This window comes from Python bivittatus, unplaced genomic scaffold (assembly GCF_059951505.1).
Source record: "Python bivittatus isolate LINGU-HERP-01145 unplaced genomic scaffold, Pbiv_v1 ctg000850_np1212, whole genome shotgun sequence".
NCBI classification, from domain to species: Eukaryota; Metazoa; Chordata; class Lepidosauria; order Squamata; family Pythonidae; genus Python; species Python bivittatus.
In genome coordinates, this window is record NW_028277112.1 from 48046843 (window position 1) to 48060665 (window position 13823).

The following is a 13823-nucleotide window of genomic DNA, read 5'->3' on the forward strand; positions in this document are numbered from 1 at the left end:
AATATGAGACTACCAATATCCAGGAATATAAAGCAGAAAGAACATGACAACTTTTAAGAATTAATCTATATGAATTATTATTTCAATAAAAAAGAATAAATTCGTTTCTAAAAGTTCCTATATCACCTCAGTTCTTTAATTTGATTATGATAGTAAGAATGTAAAATTACTATTCCATAGATTTCTAGGCAAGGAGATTTGTGAGATTCAACAATACAGCTAGTCCTTTTCTGTAAAAACTCCATGCAGAAATGTTTGTGTAAGAACAATGTGTCTGAAAAAGAACATGTTATATTAAAAATAGAGTTACAGGTGAGAATTGGGTAGTATACAAGTTTAATAAATTTAAAAGGTCCACTGAGAATACAAAAAAATGATATTAATAGGAAAGCTTGCAGAAGAAAAATACCTGGAAGGAATAAATATTAAATAAATAAATACAGAAATAAATATTAAATACCTATAGATATTAGGGGAAGGTACATGAAGGTTTCTGTTGTGGCATCTTAGCTTCCAAATGACAGACCAGTATACTGTCTTGGTAATGCAGGACAGTAAAATAGATAACATTTATATTTATTTACACATCTCTAACAGCTTCTTGCATTACATTACAGTATTTTCATCAGATATATTTTTTACTTTTTTCTACATGCCCTTTAGCAATAGTAGGTTTTCAATGCATCAATTAGTCTATAGTCTGGATTTGGAAATGGCTTCTACAGTAATGTAACGTTAAGTCATCTAAGAAAGTTTTTGCAATGCAAATATCATAGGTGCGTACATGGCTAATTATGTGATCTACATGTCATGCATAAAATCAAATGGAGCAATGGAGCAAACTTGGGGACACAAGTGCTATACGATTATGCAGTCACACTTCATTATGCTAAATTCCAAATACCAATTTCAAACAAATTAAAATTTGAGATTGGCTTCAGAAAAAAAGCCAAAATGTAGCTTCCTATTGAAAACACTATATTCACAAGATAGCAACTTTAAACTAAACTTTGTTTTCCTCCCTTTTAAAGATTTTGGTATAGCTCAACTCTGTAAATCCAAAATTGTTCTAACAATGTAGGAAACACTACTTTACCAAGCTACATTGAAAGACTGCTGGGACCCTGTCTCAAACAAGACTGAGACTTCAACTCTGGCAAATCTGAACAGAGTTTTCATTTACTTATAAATGTATTTGTAGGCCACTCCCAAATGGCTATGAGCAGCTTACAAACACTGATTGGAAGACGTACAGCTGAAGGCCCACCTGCCCTGGATGAAAGCCCCAAGTATCACTGCTTGGTCTTCACGGAGGGTTGCGCAGGGTAAGGAGCCTGGCTGATGCACTATGGCAGTGCAGTTGCTGGTGTGGAGGCTCACGCTGCTCCCTTTATAGTGTCTTTGGCTGCTGCCTGACCTCCGTGTACATGAACAGTCTAACATGCATGTTACATGCGGGCAGAGGAGCCGCCAGCTGAGTGGGGGTTCTGGCACCCCATTGTCTCCTACTCTGCTTGTCTGTTGTGCAGACTGGTGAGGAGCCCGGGTACTTTTGCTGTGCAACTGGTGCTGTCATTACGGTGGCCTTGCAGTCTCTTGGCAGTCATATGCTGAGAAGCAATGGCAGGGAGATTAATTCACTCTTGGGAAGTAGCGCTACATTTTTATTCCACTCCGCAACAATAACAAATAGCAACAATGCCACCAAACTATAAAATCAGCAAAATGGAGGGTTATAATGAACAGTATAAATTAATGGGGAATGCTAGGGAACGTATAAGAGGAGGCATAGGAGGAACTGGCAGTATATGTGTGTGTGTGTATACATACATACATACATGTGCACACATTTATGAAATGACAACCGTAACAGCCCTCACAGAAGACTGATCCTCGGATAAGGAGCCCGGGAAGGCCTTGCAATGATCCAGGGCTTAGTACAACAAGCAGTGAAGATAAGTCCCATATAGTCATGGCAATTTTGACCCCAGATTCTGACCGAAATTTCTTAGAACAACCTTTTAACTGTGAGTGGAATCTTGAAGTCTTTTATACAAAACACTCCATCTGGGAGTAACTTAGCAGTGGAAGCAACGTCCATACCCTTGTGACAGCTGTTCAAACCCTGCCCTAAACACTCTTCAATTCTGACCCAGGTTCTATTTTGCCTCTGTCTTTTCTTGGGCCTCCTGTCCTAGAACTCTGATTGTAAATGGACTTTTGCACTCTTTATAGACTGTTTCCTGCCCACCTCCCTGGCTGCATGTTGATTGCTGGGAGGGATTTTAGTTCACTGAAACGTTTGTCTCAACTCTGCTAAGCCCTCCAGCTTGGACATGGCCTAAACTACGTGCTTACCTCATAGGTTTTTCTATAATTCATACAGCCAATGTAGAAATATGTTCATGTATTTTACATGTTATATACAGGATCTACTGAATTATTAAAACATAAACTGGAACATGGTTCAAGCTTTTTTAGGTTCTATAAACTGCACTTTGTTAAAGACTCTTTTTAAGTTCTTGCTTCAAATATACTACATAAGAAACACAATTATTATGCATTTCTTTTACAGTTAAGCCGGTGACAATATATATAGTTCTTCCACTCAGAATTTCAGTTGAATAGTCAAAATGCCATGTTCTCATAAATACCCTGCTCTTTTTCTCTCACGCTTAAAGAGGCTTACCATCTTGTTAGATGATTTACTAGAGTGTGTTCATATCTCTCAAACACAAACACATGTGCACCCCCACCCATTCTTACACATAGAGTGAAAAAGGATTTGGACATCTCAGCATTAATGTTAAGTGTGTAATTAGCGCATACTTCTAGATGCTTAATATTGTATCCAGAGAATGAAAACTGTAATAATTTTTTCTTTACTACCTTTTCTCATAGGGAGTCCGACCTCCTAGATGTGTGTATCTTTCTTTCTCTCTCATTTTTCATCTCTCCTGCCTCTTGGATAGCAGTGAGAAAAATGACAGTGCTTCAGGTAAGGTTGTCTCCTTGGATGGCTGAATTGCAATTCCCATGGGCTGCAATCTCAGCAAAATCACTCTCCTCTGTGTAGCAATTAAGGTGCGAAAAATAATTCCAACGGGTGTCACCATGTACCAACAACATTTTTTTTTTCATCCTAACTGGTACGTTTGTGTGCGTGTGCATGCATGTATATGGTGTGGAGCTAGAGAGAATATATATGAGTAGGGAAGGTGAAACTGTCTGCTCACCAATCATTTTTCCTTGAAGGAATGTGGCCCACAATACAGAAGAAGACTGTCTATCCATGATTTAAGTCAGCAGTTCCCAATCTTCACCTTTATACATGCCAGGGAACCATGGCATGCATAATCCCATTAGAATTTTTTTGAAAAGTGGGCCCAAATCTTACACATTTTGGTCATTAGATAGACAGTATCCTTGTGAACCCTGCTGAAATTTGGTTGATAGTGGCTGCGAGAGCCTTTCAAAAGACATACCCGCTTTAATGATCCAAAGAAAATGCACTGTTCAAATGTCTGTGAATTATGAAGCATTTCTTTTGAATACTGTATTTTTCCGACTATAAGACGATACTTTTTTCTAAAATCCTTACCCTAAAAAATGAAGGGCGTCTTATTCAAGGAAGTCAGCCAAGAATCGCGCGGTTGCAAAACTGCCCATACTTTGTTTCTGCAGAGAGGCTTCCTCCTATTGCTAGCCTCCAATCACGAGTGAAATAGCTTGTCTCCCAAACAGACTTCCTCCAATCATGAGCCTTATGTAACTGACGTCAGCTGATGCTGAACAAACCAATTAGAGGAAGGCTGATTGCAGAGACAAGCTATCAGCAGTTTCACTCATGCTTGAATGTAATCAGTTATGCAAAAGAGCCTGGAAACAGAGCTGCAGAGAGATGGTTAGGACCTCCTCCCACCGAGTGTATCAGGTAAATGTTAACTAATTACTAAATAAAAATGTGTTCTGCACTATCTTTAAAATATTGATTTTTTAATTTTGGGTTGGAAAAGTGGGGGTCGTTTTGTACATGGGGGCGTCTTATTGTTGGAAAAATATGGTACTTTGCACAGCCCTCAAATATATTACCTAAATGCAGCATTAGGGCAAATGTAATGCTATGATAGCTTCTACAGAACACTGATAAGTTCTGCATATGATTTGATGTGATTATTACTGGCACAATGGCACTATGCTTGACAGTGTCTGGTCACCAAAATATTGAGCAAGAAGCAATGCTTGACATCCCATACAGGACATTGTACTGGAGATGTGGGTCATTGCATCAAATACTCCAGATCTTGTGTTCTATTCCTGCAGTTTTACTGACATTTTGTTGTACGGCAGGTCAAGCTTGGCTAAGTTTTATAGAAATTGTAACAGCAAACAAGATAACCAATTGCTTAATTTCTATTACATATTTGTTATATTTTGGGTGTAATCCTTGATAAGAGTCAAATATGGATCATATATAATCATTTTGTACTGACTCACACATTAAAAGCAGCATAATGTGGGATCCAGATAAGATAATATTTAGTATGGCTGAAGATATAAATCTGCCAAGAGTTGTATATTTAACTGTGTAACTGCTGAAACTGATAGTGCAGGAACAAGTGATTCTCAATTCAGACAAAACCATTATATAAACAATAAGCAAATGGCCACCAATCTTGAGGATGAAAAGACAACAATCAATTTTCAATTGACTCAAAAAATCTGGAGAAAAAAACCTTGGATCTATAACCTGGACCAGGCATTTATATATTGGGCTTAATTTACAGAAGGCAGATCTTCTGCATATGCAGGATTTCTATCACATCCTCAATAAAGCAAAATATCCATCTGTATCATATCTATGGGCTTCTTCTGTAAGGAAATCTCTGAGTATGGCTAAAGAACTGAGATTTACAGGTAGTCCTCGCTTAACGACCACAATTGGAACCAGAATTTAGGTCGCTAAGTAATGTGGTCCTTAAGCGAGACGTCTTGTGACCACTTCGCTTAGCAACAGCAATCCCAGCAATTCCCCTTGCCGTTGTTAAGTGAATTTTACCAGTCATTAGCTGAGGACCCACCTTAATCCAAGCCATTCCAGGCTTGGTCCCTCCCAGCCCCAACTATGATAAGGGACTGCCTCCAACTACTGTCTCCAACAACTGGGATAGCTTTGGGTTCCAAAAGTGGGGGGGACTCCAGAGCAGTCCCTTTGCAAAAAGCTCTCAGGCGGGGCTGAGCTAGTTGGGAACTGCTTTGGGATTTTTTTTTTTTCCTTTTTCCACAGCCAAAGCCAGCTCCAGCCCCGCCTGAGAACTCTTTGCAAAGGGACTGCTTTGGGTCTTTTTTCCCTTTTTCTGCAGTTGAAGACAGCCCAGCCCAGTCCAACAACAAGCTTGTCAGCAGCGGGAGCAAGAAGACATCAAGGTCAGCTGGGGTAGCGGAGTGCAGGGCAGCAGGGGGCCAAAAAGGCATAGGTGGGGGAGATAGGGGGTGGGGTAGTCGTAAGTGCAGGCAGGCTGCCAAGCACCCGAATTTTGATCACATGACCACAGGGGTGCCATAATGGCCATAACTTTGGGCACTGGTCATAAGTCATTTTTTTTCAGCGAGTTTGTAACTTCAAACAGTGCTGAACAAATGGTTGGTAAGCGAGGACTTCCTGTACTGCTGAGCCTAAAGTGAAATCTGACGCTCTGTTCTAAGATGAAACAGTACTGGCAGAAGATGAAGCAGGAAAAACAGAAAGGGCAGCAATATACTTAATTAGATAGTACTCTCATTTCTGACTGTTTTCATTCATCTCCACAGGGAAAAAAAGAGGTAATAAAGGATACTTACACCGGGATGTTTTCAAAGGCATCTTCAAAGTTTTCCTGCAAATTAAATAAGAATAAATTAAATTATCTGAAAATTCACCATTTTCCTATAAAAAAACAACAAATTTTACTAGATACAGTACAATACTATAGCTATGTACAGCTATTTCTACTTCTACTTGCTTTCTAACAGACTTTCTATGTTATAAAAAAAGATGGAAGCAGTAATGGAGAACACTGTAGGTTATAAATGAAATGCCCACGTCTGAATTCTCTTCCCCTAAATTTCTGTGAATAAAGTAAAGTGATTTCATTTATCTTACTTAGGAGCACTCAAAGATAAGTATTTTCTTGTGATGGACATATCTTTTCCTTCCTCATGGTGATGGAAGGGTAGATTATATTTTATCAAATAAAACAATTACAAAAATCCAATTCAAATACTAACAATATCAAAATATACAATCAAAACTGAGAAACAATACTGAATGTTGTACACGAGAAACAAAATTTGAGAACTATTCAAGTAAATAATGTAAAAAAAATACTAGTTCAGAGAAATCAATTTCAGTGCAGACAATTTCAGAATACAGGATTACAAATGAAAAAAGTTTATGATCCTGTAAATTAATCATGATCATGAGATCAAATTAATCTCAAATGTTATGCCTTTACATTTTAAGATGCTCAAAAGGTCCAAAAGTCTTCAAAACCAGGGGCAAGGGAATTGAATATTGTTTCACCATTAACAAATTATAAGGGACAACTCAACTCCCTTGCTCTCATATAGATGCAGGAAAAATGGATACGGCAAGATACAGTTTATAATTAAATTTTAAAACATTAACCAATTAAAGTTTAACATACCAATATTAAATGCACTTAGAAGCCAAATTCCCACATCAAATTTGAGAATTCAGTTCAGTCTCCTGTTGACACAATTCTGCAATATACACTTAATGTTTTATAATATGTATTCTTTTACATCTTTGTAAAATCAAATCCCTAAAAATAAATAATATCAAACAACTAATATATTTGATTGCTGAGACAGCTCAAATCCTTGAGAAATGCTATTTCCTTAATAGCCAGAAATTCAGTGGAAGAGAGCTTGTAATAAAAATGAAAAAGCCAGATTTTATAAATATATTTAGTTCTTAAAGTAATTAGATGAAGATTACTTCTACCTTGTGAAAGAATAGAAAGGATATAAAACTAATCTGGGATTTGTTTGCTTTTGCATTTAAAGGCAGAATACAATAATGTATTGCCATGTTACCTATACTTTTTCATCTCTTATGAACTTAAAACAGATGCAGTGCAAAAGAGAAGTAACTCTAAAAATTTGACCAATAAGACAATCAGTTACAGATATAATTCCCTGATGTGCCAATGACTAGAGACAACATTACACAAGCATATACTGAAATGCTATATGTAAGGCAGACACTAACAATACACTACTTTTATCTAACTGACCTTGTATACTAAATGAGGGAATAATAATCTTTCAAGTGAATACTTTTATAATTATGATTATGATAATTATGATATAATGATATATATCATATATACTTTCATATGGCATAAATTTCTAAACATCAGATGAGAACTTATCACTGGGCTACAAGAGTTTAGATGTAAATTGCTGACAGTATTCTTATCTCTGCAAACCAGGCGCATATAAAATGGATTTTACAGTTGATTAAATCAGATGTGCCTATAATAGACATGCACTATTTCAATACTGAGCTTTGCCCAGGATCAACTATAATGAAGGATATTGAAAAATGGGGAAAAAATGTTCATTTTTCAGAAATGATTTACAAGGATGATAAAAGTGGCAGCTTAAAGATTAAACTCAGTTATTGTGATGTGCAGTTTTGTAATATAGAACCTACTTCATCAGGGTAAAAACAACAACCTAAAAACAGCATTTAGTGGGGCAAATAGTTCAGTGTTCAACTGGAAGATAGTATGGAATCCTAATCTACCTCAGAAGGGCACTACAAAGCAAGGCCCAGAAGGATTGTTTTTCCTTTGAAATAGGTCTCAACTTTATATTCATACAAACAACACACACACTAGTTAATATTACATGATACTCCAGATTAAGCTTGAGGTTTATTGACCATCCTGAGCCATTTCAGCATCCTTCTTACTCAAACGTCAGAAAAACAATCCATAACAATCCTGCTCATTGAATGTCCTGTGACTAATTTCTTCCACACCAGTCCAAACCAGGTTATTTAATTGATTTCTAATGATATATTATAGCTAGTAATATTATGCACAAAATGTGTCAATTTGAATAATGACTGTTCTGAAGAACTCTGGAACATTCTGTTCCTCCTCCAAATCATGCCATTCCAGGGGAGGTTCAGCATAGTCTGGAGTTGGTCCATCACAATCTTGGAATTCACTGAACATTCTGGAATTCACTGAAATGTTTCGACTCAACTAATTTTCCACAACCCTAATATAGAAGCGGTTTTGCTTTAATTACATAGATACTTTATTGAATTGATTCATAAAATTACTTGTGTCTTATTCAGGCATGCATGGAAACCTGAAAAAAGACAAAGCATCTTTAATGAGTGGCAGAGAAGCGCTGCATTTGTGCTTGTTCTGAAGTATCTCTTAATCATTTTCAACGCTTGCTATTTTTTAGAAAATGAATGGAAAACTAAGAGACCTATCCCACAATAACTGCTGGATGTATGTTTATGTGGAGTCCTTAGTGTTCTCTGAGCTTGGTTGTTTGACTGCAGATGTTTCATTACCCCGCTAGGTAATATCATAAGTGCTAGTGAGTGTGTGAGCCACTATGTAGGACAGACGGGCAGATGACTAGCAGAGCTCATCCATGAACACCAACTAGTAGGCAGAAGACATAATGAAAACTCCTGAATCTCACAACATATGGACAGACTCAACCATAGTTTCAACTGGGAAACTGTGAGCATCCTAGATCAAGCTAAATCCAAAAACACTAGGGAATTCCTGGAAGCTTGCCACTCAGACACGTCAGCCATCAATAGACACACAAACCCCATTTACATACCATTCAAAAGAGATAATAAGAAAACTAAGAGGGAAACAAAAAGACCAAAACTCATCCTCTCCAGCAACCTACACCCAGAAAAGCAGGCATTAATCCCAGACAATCAAGCAGAAAACAATACTCTAATCAAGGATCTACCAAGGAGACAAACAATCAAGCAGACAAACGATCAAGCAGAAAACAATACCCTAATCAAGGAACTACCAAGGAAAAAACCACACCTCCACCAACACTGACAGGGCAAGCTACTGTATATAAACAGAGAGCAAACCCTACACTTACTAGCACTGATGATGTTACCTAGTAGGGTAATGAAACGTCTGCAATCAAATAACCAAGCTCAGAAGAGCACCAAGGACTCCACAGTTCAACCCTGAGCTACATATAATCTCTTCTATTTGTATGTGTATGTATATGTATGCGTGTGTGTGTGTGCGCGTATATATGTGTATATAGATATATGTATATATTTCTACACACACACACACACACACACAGAGTTAGAGATCAAAAATGGCCCCATCCCTGTGGTTCCTATATATTATGTCAGGTTGAAATACCCTACATATTTATATTTGAAACATGGGAAATATTTTTATCCAACACATTTTAAAGACTTTTTGTAAATATATGTATGTGCTGCATTTCAACAAAAAGTTCAACATAGCTTGCATCAAAACATTGGAAATGTCATCTCTGAATTCAGTTTGTTTCATGTGACAAATATTATCCATCACCTTGTCTGTCTACAGAAGTAGCAGCTCTCAAACTGTGTTGGGAAAACAGCAATGTAACAACTCCTTTATGTAGTCTTATCACCGCTGTCTCCCCACGGCAGTAGTAGGAACAGCCACCCAGTTTAGTACATGTATCAGTATCACTTTGAATTATCACAATCTGTGAATGTCCAACATGACTATTCACTTAGGGAGAAAGTACTAATCAGTGATATGGTTCCATATGCTTGTCAAACGAAGCCTGAAAAATTCAGGTGTGTGTGCAAAGATTAATCCTCTGGTCAACTAGGGCAGCTCCTTCTATGATTTGCTTAGCAATAGTAGTATAACTTTATTGACTAATCAATTGACCGTATCAAAACAATGGGTATCAGCCACAATAAGACACAATGAGATAAGGTAAAAAATAGTAAAATAGGGTAAAATAAAGTAAGGTAAGGTAAAATAAAATAAAATAAAGATAAAAGACATAAAATAGTGTAAGATAAAATAGAATTCAGAGACATAAAATGAGTATTAAAGTGTGTGTGTGTGTGTGTGTGTGTATGTATATATGTATTTGTGTTTAGGTGAATTTATCACCTTTACATGCAACCCCAATGTGTTCTATAAAATGTGTCCTCAGTTGGACAGCCTTAACTATAAACTTAACAGTTCTAATGACTACGTATGTGTTTGTGCCGTGTAAGAAATAAGATAATCTTTTGTTCTGTTCCCAATATACGGTTCTGTGAAGTAGTGTTTGTAAGTACTGAGCCCTTGCTGGAGTATGTTATTGGTAGTTGAATATGACATGCACAATGTCTTCTATTTTCAGTGCTCCACAAACACACATTCTCTAGACCAGAGTTTCTCAACCTTGGCATGGCTGGCTGGGGAATTCTGGGAGTTGAAGTTCACAGATCTTCAAGCTGCCAAGGTTGAGAAACACTGGTCTAGGCTATGGCATTTGGTGGAACCATCCGTATTTAACCATAGAATCTAGCTGCTCAAATATTGCTCTGGTAAGGGCTATCCTATGGTATTGAGTTAAACCTACTGTCAGGTATTTTTCTGTTTGTAAAGACATTTTATTCTTAGCCAGCCATTTCAATGACCTGATGCAAGTACTCAATATTGATTTGGGCATTAACATCCAAGACTCTTCATTTTAATATTGCCTTGGCCTGATGTGCAGCTGAGAGTAGATACTGTGTTGAGAAGCCAAGCTGTGAGATGATTTGGAAAAGTTGATTCATCCATGTGGTGGGTTGAAGTGTGCCCCTCTGTTCTTCAAGGCACATTTTTGGTAGTATGTCAGGTTCCATTGGGAGAATAGTCCACCAGTAGTTAAAAATTTTGATTACTATTAGACTGTAAATGGAGTGGGTGCCTGTTTCAACTCTGACTGCTGCTTCAGGTGTATTCCTGTTGTTCCCCAGAATAAATCTTTAAAAGAGTGCTTGATTTTGTTCAAGTTGAGGAGGCTTTGATAGGCCCCACAATTCCTTAACACCGGTGCAATTTTTGCCTTGTGGATCTTTACAATGTAGAGCAGAGTGCTTGGGTGATTATAACTGAGTCATTTAGTTAGCATTTTAGAGCTTGCTACAGCCTTTATGGAACTTCATTGGAAGTGGTTGGCCCAAGGCCCTGTATCCATAAAAAACACCCCAACATATGAGAAAGAGTCATTTGTTCTTTAGGCTCCCCATCCAAATGCCAGTTGCATTTGGCCCATCTTTTTCCAAAAACCACCACTTTGGATTTAGCCTTATTAACGTTCAAAGAATTAGAAGCGCAATAGGTACCAAATTTCCCCATCAATCTTCTCAGGTCTACTTGGGAGTGTGCCATCAGAACCATATCATCTGCATACAAAAGGATATTGATATGTCTGTTGAGGATCTTTGGAATGTGAACATCAGTAGAGTGAAGGAATCCTGACATAAAGATTAAACAACACCAGGGTCTAACACCTTTATAAGTGGGTATGCTCTGTGTGAGAGAGCCACTGACTCCAGTATAGACTTTCAGGCATGTATTTGTATAGAGGGCCTTTACCAGGGTATAGAAGTCTGGGTTCCATATTTAGCTTGGCCAACCTCTTTCATAAGATATCTCTGTTTATGGAGTCAAATGCCGCGCTAAGATTATGAAAGATGTAAACAGATGTTTACCATCTGTTGCATATTTAGTAATAAGGTGATGTAGAAAGCAGCAGTTATCTATTGTGGAGCATCCAGGTCTGAACTGAGCCTGTTCTTCCACTAATATGTTCTTCTCAATCACCCAATCCTCTATTTTGCTCAAGAAATATTTTGCATACATCTTAGCTCTTATATCAATAAGGTTTATGAGTTTGTAGTTCTTAGGCTCTTGTCTTTTTTTGTGTATGGGAACTATGATGGAGTGTTCCCATCCTGCTGGGATATGGCCAGTGTTGCCTATACTTTACTTAAACAGCTCTGCCAGCAGTGGAGCCCACCAGTCAATATGTGTCCTGAAAAGTTCAGCGGGTAGGAAGTCTTCACCAGGTGCTTTATTGGGTTTCAGTGACTGAATAATGTGTTTAATTTCTGTCACTGGCACTGGTGGCCAAGGAGAGAAGTTATCAGGGGTCAGAAACTCAGTAGTCATCTTTTCTGGATGATCCAGCTTGGAGTTAGCAAGTAAGGTAGTATAAAAATCCTCCCAAACTGAAGCTGAGATGGGGATATCAAGTAGAAGCTTATGCTCCTTCAGCCTGCCAGATACAATGTTCCAAAATATGACTTAGTTGGACCCTTTCATAGACTTTTCTTGCTCAGGCCACACTGTAGCTGAGCACTGGGCCTCCTTGGTGGCTGTTAGTTTCTTGTAGTTATGCCTAAGCTTTAGCATCTTGGCGTGATAGCTTGGTGCGCAGTTTCTTTGAAACAAATGCATAGCTGCTTTTAGGGTCTTCCTTGAACGAGAGCAAACAAGGTCAAACCAGTTAGATCTTATGGATTGTCCATTCCTAGCCGGCAATTTATCTATTAAAAAGTTTCTTAATGTGTAACACAATTAGCATATCCAGTAAATATTCTGTTTGGGTCTTGAGTAAATGTGACAACCATTTTCACCCAAGACTATGCCCCCACAGAGTTCATAAAGCTAGAAAATACTTTGGTCTCCACCTTAGACTATTTGAGCGTCCTATGTTGCCTCAATTCAAGGTTAGCAAGTTATCTCTTATTGCATGGTATACGTAATCTTAAATCAGAACTACCATAAAAGTTGGCTGCAACTGGTTGAAGGTTACTGTCCTCCCTCACGTAGACCTTAATATCTGAGAATGACTTCGTTTTGTCTGTTGAGACACATATGTAATCCAAGACACTACTAGCATTCCCAGCATGGAAAGTAAAGGGATATATAAAGCAACTGTCTTTGCTTCTTACCATATGAAGATTGCATGTATATGTCAAGGAGATCAATTTGGAGCCTGCCATCTTCCTTTTAGAGTCTCTGGAGTTCCAGGGTGGGTCATTTGATAAATAGTCTTCAGGTATGATGCCCAAGTGGGCATAATAATGCTAAGAAGACCCTACCCTAGCACTTAAGTCTCCCAGTAGGACCACAACAGCTTTGGGATGTTTTATATTTATCTCTAGGACTGTCTTTTCTAATCGCACCCAAATGTCAGGGGAGAAGGAGGGAGAGGAATATGGGGGTAGATATAAATGTAACAATACATCTTCAGATGATTTATATTTGAACTGGATAACTAGAAGATAGGAGGGGTCTTCTCTGAGGACCTTAGCAAATTCAAACAATCCCCAAGGGCCACTTATCCACTGGTGTAAACCAGGATCTAAAGCCTGGTACATAAGCTTCTTCATCACTGGTGGTCAATCATGTCTTTTATAATGGCTATAATGCCAACAGAACTCCATCTGACATTCTATTATTCCATACGGCTATATTACATGTGAATAGCTGGATATAGTTTCCTTGCTTGTCAGAAGGGGTAGCTGGCAATGTGCTGAGGTCTGTGGTTGAATGGTATGGCATATGCAGTCATTCTACAGGTAAGATGAGATCCAAAATTCCTTCAGTATCTAAAAAAGCACACTGATTGAAATTTGGCCTGCCTTTGTCACTCTCTTGCTGCTGCATGGGATCAGATAGGTTTTATGATGACCTGCAGATCAGATGGTGAACATTAGCAAATTGTTGTTTCATGTCTATGTCAGTGGC

At 38.0% G+C, this 13823-nt stretch overlaps 1 protein-coding gene across 1 annotated transcript in view; it reads right to left on the reverse strand.

The window, feature by feature from the left end:
- The window catches only part of TTC39B (tetratricopeptide repeat domain 39B), a 70340-nt gene that overhangs the window by 37058 nt on the left and 19459 nt on the right, over positions 1–13823 (reverse strand). Inside the window, exon 2 of the mRNA XM_088129932.1 lies at positions 5842–5876. Within this exon, the coding sequence (XP_087986058.1) occupies positions 5842–5876 (35 nt within the window). The remainder of the gene's footprint in view (positions 1–5841; positions 5877–13823) is intronic.